The sequence below is a fragment of the Lacerta agilis genome, chromosome 1, assembly GCF_009819535.1.
Source record: "Lacerta agilis isolate rLacAgi1 chromosome 1, rLacAgi1.pri, whole genome shotgun sequence".
Classification (NCBI taxonomy): Eukaryota; Metazoa; Chordata; class Lepidosauria; order Squamata; family Lacertidae; genus Lacerta; species Lacerta agilis.
The window spans coordinates 45,443,653-45,458,782 of record NC_046312.1 but is presented as its reverse complement, the minus strand read 5'-3'; the positions used below and the strand labels follow the sequence as shown (position 1 = coordinate 45,458,782).

The 15,130-nt window shown below is 44.9% G+C and overlaps 1 protein-coding gene across 2 annotated transcripts in view; it reads left to right on the top strand.

The window, feature by feature from the left end:
• The first annotated feature begins 8,321 nt into the window (after nt 1–8,321).
• Nucleotides 8,322–15,130, top strand: part of PLEKHD1 (pleckstrin homology and coiled-coil domain containing D1) — a 32,087-nt gene continuing 25,278 nt past the window's right edge. For both annotated transcript variants that reach the window (XM_033146897.1, XM_033146888.1), the window contains exon 1: nt 8,322–8,606. In XM_033146897.1, coding sequence (XP_033002788.1) covers nt 8,458–8,606 — 149 coding nt within the window. In that variant the 5' untranslated portion in view covers nt 8,322–8,457. The remainder of the gene's footprint in view (nt 8,607–15,130) is intronic.

The following is a 15,130-nucleotide window of genomic DNA, read 5'->3' as shown; positions in this document are numbered from 1 at the left end:
AAACTTGTTTTATAACAGCTAAGAGGGCAGCAGAGCAGACATATCAAGGGAACACAGAATCTTCAAATGGTAGAAGGAAACTTCTCAGGATAACTGAAAATGATAATTTGAAACAGCAGAAAAAAATACTCAGTTGCTCAGAGGGCTCAACAACTCAAACACTCAGAGCAAGCTTGCATTTGCAGCCATCTGTATTCAAATGGGGAAAACTTGAACTTGTGTATGTACTGTTGTTTTATGCTCTTTATGATGAACCACAGGAGACTTGGGTGGGTGGGTGTGCTTACAGAGACATTTGAAAATTGAATGTCTATTTCAAAAGGAGACCAGCTTTTCTGTGCTTTGGTTATGTTTCTGAGCAGCTCAGACTTTGTGGGCACAGCTGTATACCTGATTCTGTGTACAAAAGTGTAATTTTAATGTTTTTTTCCAAATCATTTGTACACATGAAATCATTCCATGGATGGCTGCCTTATTTTTGATTTTTTTTCACTTTGTGAACATTTTAAGAAATGTTGTTTTTATTATATTAAAAATTTTATTAGCTGCATTGCTAAAAGGAGTTGGCCTTATTTCATGTGAATAGTCTTGCTGTAGAGGTTTAGTAAGTCTCTTATACTTCAAGTGTGTGTGTAGCTTTTCTACCATATACTGGTATTTCATTTCAAGTTGCGCTTGTATTTGATCTTCTTTCTCATTGAATACAAAGCTTTATTTATTTATTTTTAAAAGATTATACCCCTCTTTTTGGATCTTAGGGTGGGGTACACTCATTCATAACAAAAATACAATGAAACTTAAGAAATGGACTTCTAACTAATTAAAAAGTATGCATAAGCAAACATTTTTGCCCAGTACCCAAAAAAACCACAACTTTCATGTTTCATAGCCAGGGTGCTACTGGTTTGTTTGTTTGTTTGTTTGTTTGTTTGTTTGTTTGTTTATTTATTTATTTATTTATTTATTTATTTATTTATTTATTTATTTAACTTATTATTACATGTGGTTCCTGAAGAGGTTTACACCACTAGATTCATTCAAAGTACATTCCCCCCCCCCTAGTTCTTCCCCCTCCCCTCCCCTCTGGACAGACCTTCCTTCTTCAGATCTTTATCCATGTACACAGTCTGTTCATTCGAGCTTGTATGTTTGGGTTGACTTCACCCCTTTCTATCCAATTCCTGTAAAATGCCCGTTTATTTGTAATTCTTTGGCATTTATTTTCCCAACTATCCTCTGCCGCTATCTGTGCAAATATTTCAGATTGTACGTATTCAAAAACATAATCATTCCATTTTCCATTTAGCCTTTTCTTTCCATCCCAGTGCAATAACTGCCATTCCGGCTAGAATCATAATCTTATACAGCTCTTGCATATTACTTTTTACTTTGTTATTTCCCAGTATTCCCGAAAATAGCAAATCCCTATTCACTTCTATATTTATTTGAAATAATCCAGAAATTACCTTTGTAATCTTTTGCCAATATTCCTTAACCAGACTGCATTCCCACCACATGTGGGAATATAATCCTTTATCCTGACCACAATGCCAACATTTGGGACTAAACCCTTTCACTATATACGCCATTTGTGCCGGAGTTCTATATCATTTTAATATAAATTTTCTACTTAGTTCTTTAAACTTTTCTATTTTAGTATTGTTTATATTCTTCCTCAGTTCTTGGACCGTATTTTGATGGATCATACCTTCCTGCTCCCATTTAATCTGGATTATCCTTATCCTTCTTTGGGTGCTACTGTTAAAGTCCATTTGCTGTTGAATTTCCTACTTCCAAGAAGAGAGGCATCTGGAAGAAGTTGTGTGTGCACTTTTATTCTGGTCCCGTTTCACTCTAGTGCACAGTTCTCAGAGGGGTGGCCAATACCAAGTGTGGCTCTTGGGCTAACAGGATTAGCAACCCCTGTGTTAAATGTTCATTCTTTGGACGTAGGCTTTGGTTGTTTGGTAACTCCATGGGGCTGAAGTTCTCAGAATCATAGAATTACAGAGTTGGAGGGGACCCTGAGGATCATCTAGTCCACCCCCATGCAATGCAGGAATATGCAGCTGTCCTTTATGGGGATTGAACCTGCATCCTTGGCATTATCAGCACCACACTGTCGCCAACCAAGCTATCTCCTGTTGTTCATTGTTTCTTTCTAAAATTGCCCGTAGAGATGGGAGTGGAACCATCTCACAGTGATTTCCCCAACTCCTAAATTCTGATAGCTGTTTGGAAGGATTTTGAAGAACCATGCAGTCTATTGTGAGAAAATAAGCTTAGATAAGTACGGTACTAGGGATGGCCCACACTGTTACCATTCCTAAACAGGTATCCTCATACGGTTTTTTATTTACTCTATTTTTTAAAAAAAATCTTAAAAGTTCTTTTATGAGGAATTTCAGTATTTTAAAATAATACATCTCCATTTCTAACTAATGTGTGCAATAATTTTTGAATTTGCTACAGTTATGCATAAATTGGTTTTAATGTTAGCAGCAACATATTTGTTGGGAACATTAAAATTTTTGTGTGATGCTGCATAGCAAACCTGCACTGACCAATCATTTGTAAACCCCTGGGAAACTGCCAAAATGTGTAGCAGAAATTGAGGCGTGCTGGTGTGGTGTAATGGTTAGAGTGTTGGACTACAACCTGGGAGACTTGGGTTCGAATCCTCACTCATCCATGAAGCTCACTAGGTAGCCTTGGGCTAATCAGTGTCCCTCAGCCAGTGTGGTGTAGTGGTTAAGTGTGGTAGACTCGTAATCTGGGGAACTGGGTTCGCTTCCCCACTCCTCCACATGCAGCTGCTGGGTGACCTTGGGCTAGTCACACTTCTCTGAAGTCTCTCAGCACCGCTCACCTCACAGAGTGTTTGTTGTGGGGGAGGAAGGGAAAGGAGAATGTTAGCCGCTTTGAGACTCCTTAGGGTAGTGATAAAGTGGGATATCAAATCCAAACTCTTCTTCTTCTTCAGCCTAGCCTACCTTACAAGGTTGCTGAAAGGATAAAATGGGGAGGGGGAGAACTGGAAGAGAAACTGCAACCCATTATGTTGAGAAATGTGTATAAAAATTATGTGATTTTTGTGTTATTTTTTTAAAAAAATGCATAGTAGTGGGAGGGTGGGGTGGGTTTTAGAGAAAGCGCATGCAAAAGTAACAGAGTGATTTATTTGTCCCTAGTTTCATGTGACCATTGGCTTAAGATGCTAACCCAGAGTAATGCTCCAGTTACTGGTTACTGCAAATAGAGGCCACAGTTCTAGACAGCAGTAGTGTTGTAGGAATGCTTAGTGTTAGCTTATATTTCAAACCCCTCTATGCAGCCCCTTCAGCCAGGGCCAGCCCACCCATGAGACAAGGTCAGGACTGCCTCAGGCGGCAGGATCCTCAGGAGCAGCAGATCCAAGGAATGCATCGTCCACTGCTGCTGCTGCAGTGGAAATGGGAATTGTGCTGTGCTCCTTGGAGGCCAGATCTGTCTCCCACACCAGGGGTCAGCAACCTAAGGCCCATAGGCCACAAGTGGCCCACAGGGGCCGTTTAACCAGCCCACGAGCCACTCCCAAGCCACCTGTTCAGCAAGTAACCCGCGCACTGTGCTATAACGGCATAGTGCGGTGTGGGGACTGGCTTTCGTGGCACCAAAAATTGCATCTGTGCAGATGCTGGAAATCACAGACACGCACGATCCGGCTCACAGAGGGATCTCTGCTGGAGTGAACTGGCCCAGGCAAGGTAAACATTGCCGACCCCTGTCCTACACCATGTTGCATTTATAGTGGTCTCTTGGCTAATAGGAGGCACTGCTGGTCTCCTCCCACCCTTGTTCCTGATGTAACTCTTCCCCCAACCCTTCTTCCCTGACTGGGAAGTGCTGTTGTTGTGGCCTGCCTCGGGTGCCAAAATGCATTGGGCTGGCTGTGCCTTCAGCTCACTATTTCAAGGACAATTTGCAGCGAGGTTGCCCCACGAGTTCTCCTTGCCATCACTGAAAAATGAGCAAGCCACTTTTCCACTCAAAACCAAACTGGAAAGAAACTTTGGTTTTGAATGAGCCAAAATGTATGGAGCAGGTAATATATTTTTTCTTCTTGTATTGCCAGTCAAAACCTAAAGCCAATGAATTTCTCCTGGCATAAGATAAAATAAAATGTGCCCTTTTGTTTTTCCTTTTAATTTTGTCTGACTGTAATGCATCTTAACACAGTTGTAAAAGCCTCCCCCGCACTTGGCTTCCTTGCCTGCAGTTAACTTTGCATCCACAAGGTGGAGTACATGGAAAAGAGAAGGTAGGAGTAGGGGGAGGTTTTGATCTTGCCATTACCACATTTGCAGAAGCAAATAAGGTGTACTGCTGGACCTTGGGATTTCTTTGCCGTGAGACCTTTAATCTCATCCTTTCCCAACTGCAACGTTGAATATGGCCTTATCTGTCCATGCAACCCTACAGATGAGTTTAAAAAAACATAGCTACCCTTATTCACATGCTAAGTAGACTACTGTTATATTTACTTTAGGACTGAAAATAGAGCCATTGCTCACCTTTGTAAGGGGAATGTTTGGAGCTTCGAAACATTTTAAACAGAGACTTGCCCCAGTGGGCAACAAAGCTGACAAGAAAAGAGACTACAGTAAGACAATACATTTTATTGAATTAAAATGCTGTGAATTTGCCCCACCAGCCAGCAAAAACATCAATTTTAGCTCCACTTCCAAAATGCGTTCAGACTTGGGATGCCTCCAGGCCGTCATGAGGCATTCAAACGCCTTCCAGAACTTTAGGTTAGCTCTGTTCCCCTTGTGCAACAAATCTGCTTTTAGAAAGAATGAGACTTTTTGAAGTTGGGAAAGTGAAAGGGAAATGCATTTTAAAAGTCTGGGGTGCACATCTGAGAAGCAAATCAGGATAACTTCTCAATAAAGAGCAGAGGTAACCTAACTTCCACATAAGCTTTGTGCAAGCAAATCAGGATGCTTGTTCAACAAACAGGTCATCTGGAGGGAGCCCTGAGACTTTAGCATGTGGCGGGGGGCTGGAGTACAAAGAGGAGCCGCTGAGGTTCTGTATTCATGCCTTTTTATACTGGTAATACATTGTATTTATTTACTTACAATATTTCTATACCACTTTATTCATATCTCTAAGCAGCGTAGATGATAAATCCACTGCAAATTAATTGGCAAGGGATGCATGAATCTGTCAATTTCATTTTCTCTCAGTTTCCCCAATCTTAAATTCCAATTCTACACATTTCCACAGCAATCTGTTGTTTTCTTTTTAAAAAAAAAAACAACTCATGAGAATGCACCAAGCTTTTAGTGTAAAGTTCCTGATAAGCAAATTTTTGTATGCAGTTTCGATGAATATACCAATTTTGCAAGTGATTCCCCTCCCCCCGCAATATGCATTTTGACTGGCATTTTCACTAATAAACGCATTTGTATGCACACTTTAGTAAATGTATTGGAGGGGGCATGTTTCAAAGAATATATGTGTTTCAGTTCATATACTGGTCTAATAATGCAAATTAGGTCATTTCTCTTTGTGATGCAAACAGAAACAAATCCCTTTCCCATACTGGATGTATCTTGGAGATCCAAATGGGTCCAGTAGAAAGAGTGGTGTCTCTCTAAGCTAAGCTGAGCCTAATGTATTTTTAATTATGCTCCATTATGGATGGACCCAAGTATGACGGTACAGCATACTTGGCACAATGCCTAATCTTGTTCTGCCCATGTTTAACAGCATGGTTTTTTGTTCCATGGTAGGCAAGGATATGCCACATTAATCGTAATAACTTTGGTTCTGCCCAGAAAGCCTTGAGTCAGGCCTTCCAGTTATAACCCGAGGGAAGGCTACCATTAACCTTCGAGCTTGTTAGCAAGCATGGCCACCTGCAGGGTTCTGACTTTTATGGCTTTTTGTTGAATAACCTTCCTGGCTTTTGAATGTAGCTTTGCTGTTTCCCCGCCTCTTTCATTTCAGGCTCTTAAAATTTAACAGGGCTGTGGGCTGAGCAAGAGTCATCAGAGTTGCTATTACCCAAGTAGGACCAGCTGAGTAGTGCTTTATTCTCGCCCACTTGGAAGACCTGAGCTCCTGGGGATTGATTCGGGTGCATAAGTCTGTAGCTACAGTACAGCTCACATTGTGGGTGGGTTGCGGGTTTGAGGATTAAGAAGAAAAGAACCAAGCGATCAAATAGTACAGATCCAAATCAGGCCAGTTTAAGCTACACAGGCTAAGTGTATCAAGGTTTTGCACAACTTTGGACCTGGCCATTATGGCCAATTATTGCCTAGTCTCAAATCTTCCATTCTTGGGCAAGGTGATTGAGCAGGTGGTCGCTGAACAACTCCAGGCAAGTTTTGAGGATGTGGACCATTTGGATCTCTTACAGTCAGCATTCAGGCCCCATCATGGAACTGAAACCATATTGGTTGTGCTTGCTGATGACCTCTGGCAGGCTAGGGACAGAGGTGAGAGCTGTTTCCAGGTTCTGCTGGATCTCTCAGTGGCCTTTGATGCCATCAACCATGACATCCTTCTGGACCGTTCTAGAGCAGGGGTTCAGCAACCTTCGGCTCTCCAGATGTTTCGGACTACAATTCCCATCATCCCTGGACCCCTGGTCCTGTTAGCTAGGGATCATGGGAGTTGTAGGCCAAAACATCTGGAGAGCCGAAGGTTGCCTATGCCTGGTCTAGAGGAACTGGGTGCTGGGGGCACTGTATACAGTGGGATCCTTCCTCCTGGGCCGTGTCCAGAAAGTGGTGTTGGGGGTGAGTGTTTGATCACTCACTTGTGGAGTACCTCAGGGCTCTGTTTCTCTCCCCCAGAAAAAACCCACCCACAAACCTATCGTCTGGCTACTTTTTCATCATCTTACAGGAGGCGGGAAATGGTTTTGTGTGCAGAACAGCAGACCTGGTTCACATTACATGTTCACTACTGCATTGCAAAATTGGCAAAGTGCAAATTTTAGCCATGCTTTGGTTTCCCTTGGGGGCGGGGAGCGTGTGATTTGATCAAATCAGCTTTAATTGCAAACTGAATTGAATTTCTCCCACAACCCTGGTTTCTATACACACAGTGCGCGCGCACACACACACACACACACCTCCCTCTCTCCATCCACACTCAATCCAGGCAAACCAAGCAAGCATGATCAAGGTTCAAGGGCAAACTTCCAGACAGGCAAAGACATTTGAAGGGGTACGGAGCAGGGCTAATGAGGGGTGTGACCTGAGAGAGGCCTGGGGGCCAGATGGAGAGGCCTGGAGGGCCACATTCAGCACACAGCCTGAGGTTCCCTACCCCTGATGTCTGCCAGTGTCTGAAATCGTACCCTGGGGTGTGTGAGGGAAACGCAGGCTCAGAGCTGGCTCTCAATTAAGCCGAAGAGCAACAACGTGATGGCAAGGCTGGTGTGGTTTCTAGAATCAGCTACTTGGATGTGAACAATATAATAACTTGCTCTCCTCCTCTCTCTCTTCTCTCTCTCTCTCTCTCTCTCTCTCTCTCTCTCAACGATGATGGTTACATGATTTCCTGGGATTGCTAAAGGGGAGCATAAATGACTTTCCACTATTCGGTTCACACCATTCATCAATGGCATGTTTAGTGAAGGAATCTTGACGTTGGCCTCAACGAAGTCAAAAACAGCACTAGGGGAACATGAGGGTTTTTATACCCTTTCAACAGCTCCAGACAATCTTTACCATTCCCCATATAATCAATCCCCCATCACCCTGGGAAGCTTTTATAGGGTACATTTCTTCCTCTGCAGTAAGAGCATTAGAGGTTAATAGGTTTTAAAAAATTAAATAAACTAAGTCTGCTTATGCAGTTAAAAGATTGAACAGGCACTACAGAGGCACAGAAGCAAGCCCAGTTATGTTTAAGGATGTTGTTGTCCAGCACGATCTGCGGGCACTGTGTATACCTTTGTATACATAGTGAGAAATAAATCCACTCACCCTGTGTCTACAGGACAGAAGCAGATGCATGCTAAGTATTAATGTGTGCCAGCCTCTGCTGCAGTGGGCATTTTGCCACCATCTCATGCACATTCAGAGTTTGGCCTGCTGTGCGATTTTTGGAGCGTTCATTCTGCCTCGCTTGTTTTCAGGCTGGTCTGGAATGTTGACTCACTCCATCTCTCCGGCACATCGGGAAGCGGGCACATGGAACGAGGAAGCTCTCATCATCATTGCATCAGGGAGACAGGTATTGACTGAGCACTGAGCAGTCCAGATATTGATTCAAAGCATAGCCTCCGTCTCTCTGGTGTGTGTGTGTGTGTGTGTGTGTGTGTGTGTGCGTGCGTTTCTCCCACCGGGGCGGCTGGTTACGTCCTTCTGGTTCATTGCATTTAATCGGATTCCCTGAGCTGCAGAGCAGAGGCAGAGAATCAGATCAAAAATCCATCTCCCTCCCTCGACAATGTTCACTTCAAAAGCCAACACGGTGTCTCCTTCGCCATCGATGGATCCTGCCGATTCGGATGCCTTGGATATCAGTACCAAAGTGCAGCTGTACGGAGTGCTCTGGAAGAGACCCTTCGGGAGACCCTCGGCCAAGTGGTCCAGGAGGTAAGTGTTTGGAAAGAGCTGCCGTTGCAGTGAAAAGGCTCCCTGGGGAGATGGCGGGGTGGTGGTGGGGAACAATAGAGTTTGTGCTGGAGGGGGAGAGCCAGAAAATCGAGGGAAGTCTCTGAGGAACACTGAAGCCAGGCATGAAAAACCATCCCATGACCAAGCAGATGGGTTCAAGAGTTGAGGGGAGAGCTCAGCAAGTATGCTAAGGTTGTGTTTGACACAGTGTTGTAAGAGATCAGCTACAGCTTCATAGCATCTGTAGGCTAGCAGGTATGTGTAGTGGCATTTGCCCTCCTTGGAGAGTTGCATGGTGTCTCTGTCTGCTGCCCTCTGTGCTCCAGGGAAGGAAAATTGGAGCTAGCATTGGGCTAGCTTTAAGAAAGAATATGTGTGGCCTTTTGAAGTTCACAGAACACTTGGGTTGGGGGGGGGGCAGGTGTTTTTTAGTGGATTGTTGTGCTGCCTTCAGTGGGGATTTTGGGGGAACGAACACAGTTGATCAGAAGTTGTGCCAGGAACTGAAGTAGCTGCTTTCCTCCCTTTTGGCTGAATGATATGTGAACTGAATCCCAGAATTCTTTTCTGGGTAACTGGTTGCATGACCTGAAGGCAGCGCATAGGGCAAGCATGGCAGGGAAGAGTTGTGTTGAGAGTGATGTCGCAGGTACTATCCAATAGGGGTCTATGACTTTCAGCCATGTTGCGTTTGCTCTCACAATTGCCACGCTAGCTGGGGAAGGTTGCGGTTTGAGCTGAGAATGTGTGGTGCCCCCATAACACAGACACTTTTCCTTTACAAAAGAAGACATCTTTGATGGTGTTTCCTGCTTGGCAGGGGGTTGGACTGGATGGCCCTTGTGGTCTCTTCCAACTCTATGATTCTATGATCTGAATGTCTGCAAAAAGTGGAGGGGGTTGTGTAGGCATTTTGCCCATTTTGGATGGGATCTGAGCATCACTGGTTCTGTGAAATGAGTATTTTGAGACGCCCATGACATTTTTTTAGGATACCAAATGTGCCCCTGGACCTACAGTAGTAATATCGTGGACCCCCATCTTGGGCCCAGATGGAACTTGCTCCTGAGTAAATGGGGAGTAGGAGTGCTGTGGGGACCTAGTGAGAGTCATGTGGAACCGGTCCTGCTTCTACCTGATGGATAAGGGATTTGACTACAAATACTCATACATAATTGAAGAAATTGTGTCTCCATCAACAGTAAAGTATCTTCATGAGGAAAAAAACTACTGTAAGCGACTTTTTTTTCCTTCCTGTCGTCTTTCCTTTTGTTTCATAAGTTCAGCATGACACAAGTTTTGTTAATCTGTTACGAGAAGAAAATGACAGCCAAGGTATTTTGTGTTTACAAGCAAGTCCTATTTAAAATTCCAGAGTCATGGTGTTTCTGAAAGGAGCCAAGGACTGGTGGTTTATCCCCTGTGAGAGAGAACGCTGAAGGGCAAAAGATTCCTTCACAGTTGGCAGAAAGTTCTCTCCGATGCTCATTTCCTTCGAACTAAATTGCTTACATGCAACTCCGGCCTCAGAGCGTAATTATTAATTCAGCAGTTTTATTGCTGGAAGTGGTCACTTTTAGCAGGTATCGCTACTCAAATACATATATGCATCTAAGCTGCAGGAATCAGGGGGTGCTAGTTGTAGGACAGGCATGGGGAACTTGTAGGTCTTTCCCAGAAATACAAGGGTCTTTGCTAGATCTATCTTAAGATGTCAGGAATGAAACAGGAGATTTTTTTGCTTGCCAAGCATGTGCCCCAAATCTGGGATTTGGGGGGGAGGATGGAGTAACTTCCTCCTGTAATGAAGGAACAACCACAGGAACCTATTCATCCAACCTAACATTGCCTACTCTGACTGGCAGCAGCTCTCCGGACTTTCAGGCAGGGGTCTCCCCAAGCCCTACCTGAAGATGCTGAGCAACAGATTTTCCCCGTTCTAAATCCTTCCCCAAAGTTCCTTTCTGACATACAGCCTCCCACCCCACCACTAGTTTGGTTAACAGCCCTTTTCACTGTTTTGATCTAACCCAGTGTCTGCTTTAGGATAAAAAGCAAAAGCACCAGGAGCTTCAGGGACATATCTCCAGCATCACACGACTGCTCCAGCCCTGAGTCATCATCACTTGTCACAGACTCATAGAATTTTAGAGTTGGAGGGGACCCCGAGGGTCATCTACACTCCAACCCAACCCCCTGCAATGTAGGAATTACAACTAAAGCATCCATGACAGATGGCCATCCAACCTCTGCTTAAAAACCTCCAGTGAAGGAGAGCTCACCACCTCTCAAGGGAGTCCGTTCCACTGTCCAAAAGTGTCCAGGGCCACTAAGATGAGCTTCGGACCTAATCAAAGAAATTAAGTTGAGTGTTTCATATCCCAACCCAATACTCAGCAGCCACAATACTGAACCACCTCCTGGCAAGGAAGGGAAGCCGTCTTCTGCCCATAGTGCAGCTGGTGCAAAGGGAAGGACAGGTTAGGTTAATCCAGCTGGTCTCTCTGGTGCATGTGTGACCCCCGTCATCCTCTGCTGTACTTTCCTTATAAATCCCTACCACCACCACCACCACCACCCCGGAATTAAGGCTTTAATGGCAAGAGAAGTTGGCACCGAAGAAGAATCTACCCAGGATCATCTACATGCATCCTCTATTTGAACAGGACCACCACAGAAGAGTCTTTCTCCTTTGAAGGCATCCTTGTTTGCAATGCTGTGTGGTCCAAGCCCGGTTTAGAGATAAAGACCAGAACAGAATGCCCGCCTAGATAGGCTTTCGGTCTGATCCAGTGGGTGGTATTTTCCATCCCATTTATTGAAGGAGAATGGTCACAAGGAATGCTGGTGAAATTTTGGCACAACAGTGCAGGAGGGCTTTTCGGTAGGGCGCCCGCCCTACCATCGGATGTCAGGAAAGAAAACAACTATCTGACTTTGAGACATCTGAAGGCAGCCCTGTTAGGCAGGTTTTAATGTTTGATCTTTATCATGATTTTAAATATTCTGTCGGGAGCCACCCAGAGCGGCTGGGGAAACCCGCCAGATGGGCAGGGTATAAATAATAAAGTAGTAGCAGTATAGGGAAGCAAGTTTTTAAAAAGCTCCTCATTGTTTGACCTGCCCAGACGTTTTTGGACCCATCTGTGACCCACACTTTGAGAAGCACTGCACTCTACTAAGGTTCCAAAGCCCATAAGAATCATTCATGATTACCCCTAAGGCGGACATACACCTGAACAAACTTTAGTTAACAATGGAGGATGGTCCAGTCAGAAAAACACTTCGGTTAACAAACAGGGACACAGCAACCTACCCTATCATTCGCCTCCACACGCAAATGTCTGTTGCCTGGGTGACGACTATTTAAATGGCTTTTTGGAAATCATCCGGGCTTTGGTTGATAGGAGTCGTAGTCCAGCACATCTGGAGGGTAGCCGGTTGGGGACGCCTGTCTTAGCCTTCCGGGCAGCACATGCATCCGACTGAGCGGTTTCAAAACTGAACCACCCTGGAGGCTGTCTTGTTCCACTTTTACTGCAGTATCCCCAGAGGAGGAAAGATCACCCCAACATCAATTAGTTGCTATACTTAGTTTCCTGGAGCTATTCCAAAAAAGCATTGTGGGCTCCAAGACCCAACAACGATGCTATAATCTGCAGGGAATACTTAACACAGCCCTTTAATGTTTTCAAAACGCGCTTATGAATATTACCTAACTAATCTCATTGACTGTGTGTATTAGGAACAAACATTTATGGGTGGAAAACAGGGCTTTGTGGAGTTGGTCCCACAATCTGGCTCTTTTCTTTCTTTCACATAAGCAGTCTCAGTCATGCCAGGTGTGTGTACAGAAAAAAAAACATGCTGTGTGAGTCAGCAGTTTGTGAAGGTTGTTGTTGTTCAGTCGTTCAGTCGTGGTCCGACTATTCGTGACCCCATGGACCAGAGCAGCCAGGCACGCCTATCCTTCACTGCCTCTCGCAATTTGGCCAAACTCATGCCAGTCGCTTCGCGAAACTGTCCCAAACCATCTCATCCTCTGTCGTCCCCTTCTCCTTGTGCCCTCCTCTTTCCCAACATCAGGGTCTTTTCTAGGGAGTCTTCTCTTCTCGTGAGGTGGCCAAAGTACTGGAGCCTCAACTTCAGAACTTGTGAAGGTAGTTCTCTGCAAAGAACACATGAGGCAGATCAGTGCCTGGATGTTATAATGGACTGGATGTCAGTTAAAAAACAACAACAGCACACCTGAGAATCCAGAAAAGCTGGAGATAGCATTAGTAACCTGGCTCATCTGTCCAGGTGTGTGGAGTTCAACCTGTTCTGAAGTGGGTTACCGCGCTCCCTAAAGCAGGAGTGTGGAGCCTTCCACCTGTGGGCAATCAACATAATAAAACACTCTCTGAAACATTATGTCCTTCCGGCTAGAATTAGCAACATTGTGTCAGTGGGAGTTTATACAATTGTCACCTGAACCCTGAGGTTTCTTTTGACATCATTAATGTGAGTTCTATACTCCCCTACCATGAACAGTTTTGTCTATTTTAGTTGTTGTTGTTTTTTTTAAAAAAGGAAGCTCCATCAATTTCTGGATATCTTCTGTACTGATCCTCTAAAAGGCAGCAGAGACACACTTATCTCCAGCTGTAGCGCTAACCTCACAATGCTTAAAGTTCAGAGAATAGAGATTCCCTCAGCTGATTTTTCCTCTCAAAGAGGGCTAGTTCCAGTATTGTGTGCTGTGAGGTGCTTTTTGCTGTCCTGCACCTCAGGCAATTTGGCATTGGGATAAGGATAAGTATTGCATAAAGCGTAAGGATAAATGTGGCTGTACTTTTATGGATACCTCCCATGTCTAATTCAGGAGGTTGGGCTCAGCAGGATGGAGGACTAGAATGGGAAAGCAATTCCACACAAGTGCCCTTTGAATGACTACACCTGATTTCTGCACTCTGGTATTGTCCTGAAACTTCCTGGAATCCATTTTATTATACCTTTAAAAATGAAGGGTTATATTTTTCAGGGAGTAAAAGTGAAATGCTAAAGACCATAATTTCTTGTGATGTGCGTTCTAGTGGGGGGGGGGGAGGTGTCCCACCAGTCACAGTCGAACAGGCTTGTCAGGTTCTTCTATTGCAGCAAAACAAACAAGTCCGCGCAGCATGGGCAGCGACCCTTTATCATGCCATCTTTCACTCATGGAAAAGCCACCATCCATCTCCAGAAAAGGTGTTCTGGAAGACCAAATGCCAAGAAATCTTTAACACTAGAAAGCCCAGAGTGTGGCCACAAATGAAGCAACTTTGCTTACTAGATGGAATGAAAGAAAAATCCCTCCTCCACCACCAACACCAAGTGCCCTGCTAAGTGGGTTCAAATATTGACAATAACAAGAAAAAGGCGACTGGCTCCTAATGAAGTTGGTAATAACAGATGTTGGTGCAGTGGCGATGGTGTCAGACTAGGACCTGGGAGACCAGGGTTCAAATCCCTGCTTGGCCCTTGGCGTTGTGGTCTAAACCACTGAGCCTCTTGGGCTTGCCGATCAGAAGGTTGGCGGTTTGAATCCCTGCAACATGGTGAGCTCCTGTTGTTCTGTCCCAGCTCCTGGCAACCTAGCAGTTCGAAAGCACGCCAAAAAGTGAAAGTAGATAAATAGGTACCGCTGTGGCAGGAAGGTAAACGGTGTTTCCGTGCGCTCTGGCTTCCGTCAAGGTGTTCTGTTGCACCAGAAGCGGTATAATAATAATAATAATAATAATAATAATAATAATAATAATATTTATTATTTGTACCCTGCCCATCTGGCTGGATTTCCCCAGCCACTCTGGGCGGCTTCCAACAAAAATCAAATACAAAGATATCACACATTAAAAAATTCCCTAAACAGGGCTGCCTTCAGATGTCCTCTAAATGTCTGGTAGTTGTCTATCTCTTTGACATCTGAAGGGAGGGCATTCCACAGGACAGGCGCCACTACTGAGAAGGCCCTCTGCCTGGTTCCCTGTAGCTTTGCTTCTCGCAGTGAGGGAACCGACAGAAGGCCCTTGGCGCTGGAATCTCAGTGGTCTGGGCTGAATGATGGGGGTGGAGGCGCTCCTTCAGGTATACAGGACCGAGGGCCGTTTAGGGCTTAAAGGTCCGCACCAACACTTTGAATGTGCTCGGAAACGTACCGGGAGCCAATGTAGATCTCTCAGGACCGGTGTTATGTGGTCCCAGCGACCACTCCCAGTCACCAGTCTAGCTGCCGCATTCTGGATTAATTGCAGTTTCCAGGTCACCTTCAAAGGTAGCCCCACATAGAGCACATTGCAGTAGTCCAAGCGGGAGATAACCAGAGCATGCACCACTCTGGCGAGACAGTCCGCGGGCAGGTAGGGTCTCAGCCTGCGTACCAGATGGAGCTGGTAGACAGCCGCCCTGGACACAGAATGAACCTGCGCCTCCATGGATAGCTGTGAGTCCAAAATGACTCCCAGGCTGTGCACCTGGTCCTTCAG